At 36.8% G+C, this 1,805-nt stretch overlaps 1 protein-coding gene across 1 annotated transcript; it reads right to left on the bottom strand.

Moving 5' to 3' along the window:
* Positions 1 to 918, bottom strand: LOC136166797 (taste receptor type 2 member 31-like). Its single transcript, XM_065933666.1, has one exon. The coding sequence runs from the start codon at positions 916 to 918 to the stop codon at positions 1 to 3; it is 918 nt and encodes a 305-aa protein (XP_065789738.1).
* Positions 919 to 1,805: the final 887 nt, after the last annotated feature.

The raw sequence follows: 1,805 nt of genomic DNA, 5'->3' as shown, positions 1-1,805 counted from the left end.
CTATTTCCTTTCCTTCAGCCAGCATCTTGGCTGCCACAGAAATGACAGAAATGCTTGGGTTAATTTCCTGTTTCCCCAGATCAAGATACATGAGTGGATTGAAGGATACATGATTAAAAGAACATCATAAAGCATTTGGACCGGTTCTTTCTGCAACTCATTGGAATTCCAAACTGATAATATTAGAGCCAGAATGTAAATAGCAAACAGGAAAAGAAAGGAGATGACAGTTTGCATGACTTTTATGTGGACCTTGGTGCTGGGATCTTGGGATCCTTTACCATTGAGCTGCATCTTCCTGAGATGTTTACACAGGGAGAAGATTAGCAGCAGAAAAGATGTCAGGGACATAGTGAAGGGTATGAAGTTTGTTAGCGTGAACAGAGTCACATTTAAAAGATGTAAAATGTCCCTTAGTTTGGTCTTCTGAGTGGTATTTCCTTCATATTCATTTGTCTGAACAGCCTCATCTATGCTTAACACTGCAACTTGAAAAAACAAGAACAATGAAGTACCCAACATCATCATGAGAACTACACTTTTAACTCTCCACTTCAGGTGAAGAAAAATTAGGCTGGAGAAATTGGCTATCTTCAACAAATAAAATATACTGAGGCTAGTAGCAAGCCAGTTACTAAAGTGGTTGCTTACTGTCCAGGCAACATGAACAAGAATTTTTACTTTTGAATTATATAGAGTTGGATCATACACTATTACATACCAACTTATTAACATTGCCCAGAGCATAACAATTCTGCAGAATGCCAGAGCAGTGAGAATCCCATCAGCTAAGGAGATCTTCGGTCTCTTGATCCAGTCATTGCAGTTCACCAGTGCTATGAGGCCATTGGCGAAATTTCCCAGAACAAATTCTGTCATTAAGAGAATGGAAACAATGTTTGATATAAACATTATCATGTCCAAAAAAATCCAAGTCTAATGTCACTGTTGTGATTCCTTCAATATTCTGAGCTTAAATTCTTTGTGCAGCTGATTTGGATGTGCAGTGAAGTTCCTGTTTCTTATAAACTCTTTGATGAATATCAAGCAGGAAAGCATCAGGAAATAATATTGGAAGAGCTCATTGCTGTCTGAATGAAAAACATTGCTATTTCCTAATATTTCAAATTGACTCTATTCATACTCTGTGTGACCTTGCAATGGGATGGATTACTTCTTAACTAATGTTGAAGTAAAATATGAATTCTGATTTGCTAGCATGCAAATAAGGACTTATCATTGTGCAAATTTCTCCTGTCTAACCTCTCCATAATTTGTGTTCATCAACTTTAGTTGTTAGTGAGGAAAATTTTAAAACCCAATATGTAGTATATACAAGGAAAGCCTTAACCATCAGGTGAAGCTTGGTTATAACTACATTCAACATTACGAGGATCATAATCACTAGAACCTTGAGGTTATATGTAATGCAAAACGGACATCTAATATAGTGATGAAAACTGTCTTTTCCTAGATGGAATCAGTGACGTTTTGTAAATTTTAAATGTGAAGTTAAGGGTGAACATGGGGAGCTGAATAAGGGGGCCATATTGGACAACTGCTATTACTTTCAGTCACCCGGGGACTGAATCCTATCACTGAAGCCATGAACTATGAGATCTATCTCTCATTTTAGGAAACTAAACTGAACTACTTGCCCAGTCTGCCTTGAAATTACAAAAGGTGACACTTCAAACAAAGAAAAATAGGATGGGAAAAGTAACTATCTTCAAGAAATAGAAGATGCTGAGGCAGATTTCAAACTAGACACTGAAGTGGTTGATCACAATGTAAAACAGAATTTT

This window comes from Muntiacus reevesi, chromosome 1, assembly GCF_963930625.1.
Source record: "Muntiacus reevesi chromosome 1, mMunRee1.1, whole genome shotgun sequence".
NCBI classification, from domain to species: domain Eukaryota; kingdom Metazoa; phylum Chordata; class Mammalia; order Artiodactyla; family Cervidae; genus Muntiacus; species Muntiacus reevesi.
This window is presented reverse-complemented; position numbering and strand designations above follow the sequence as displayed.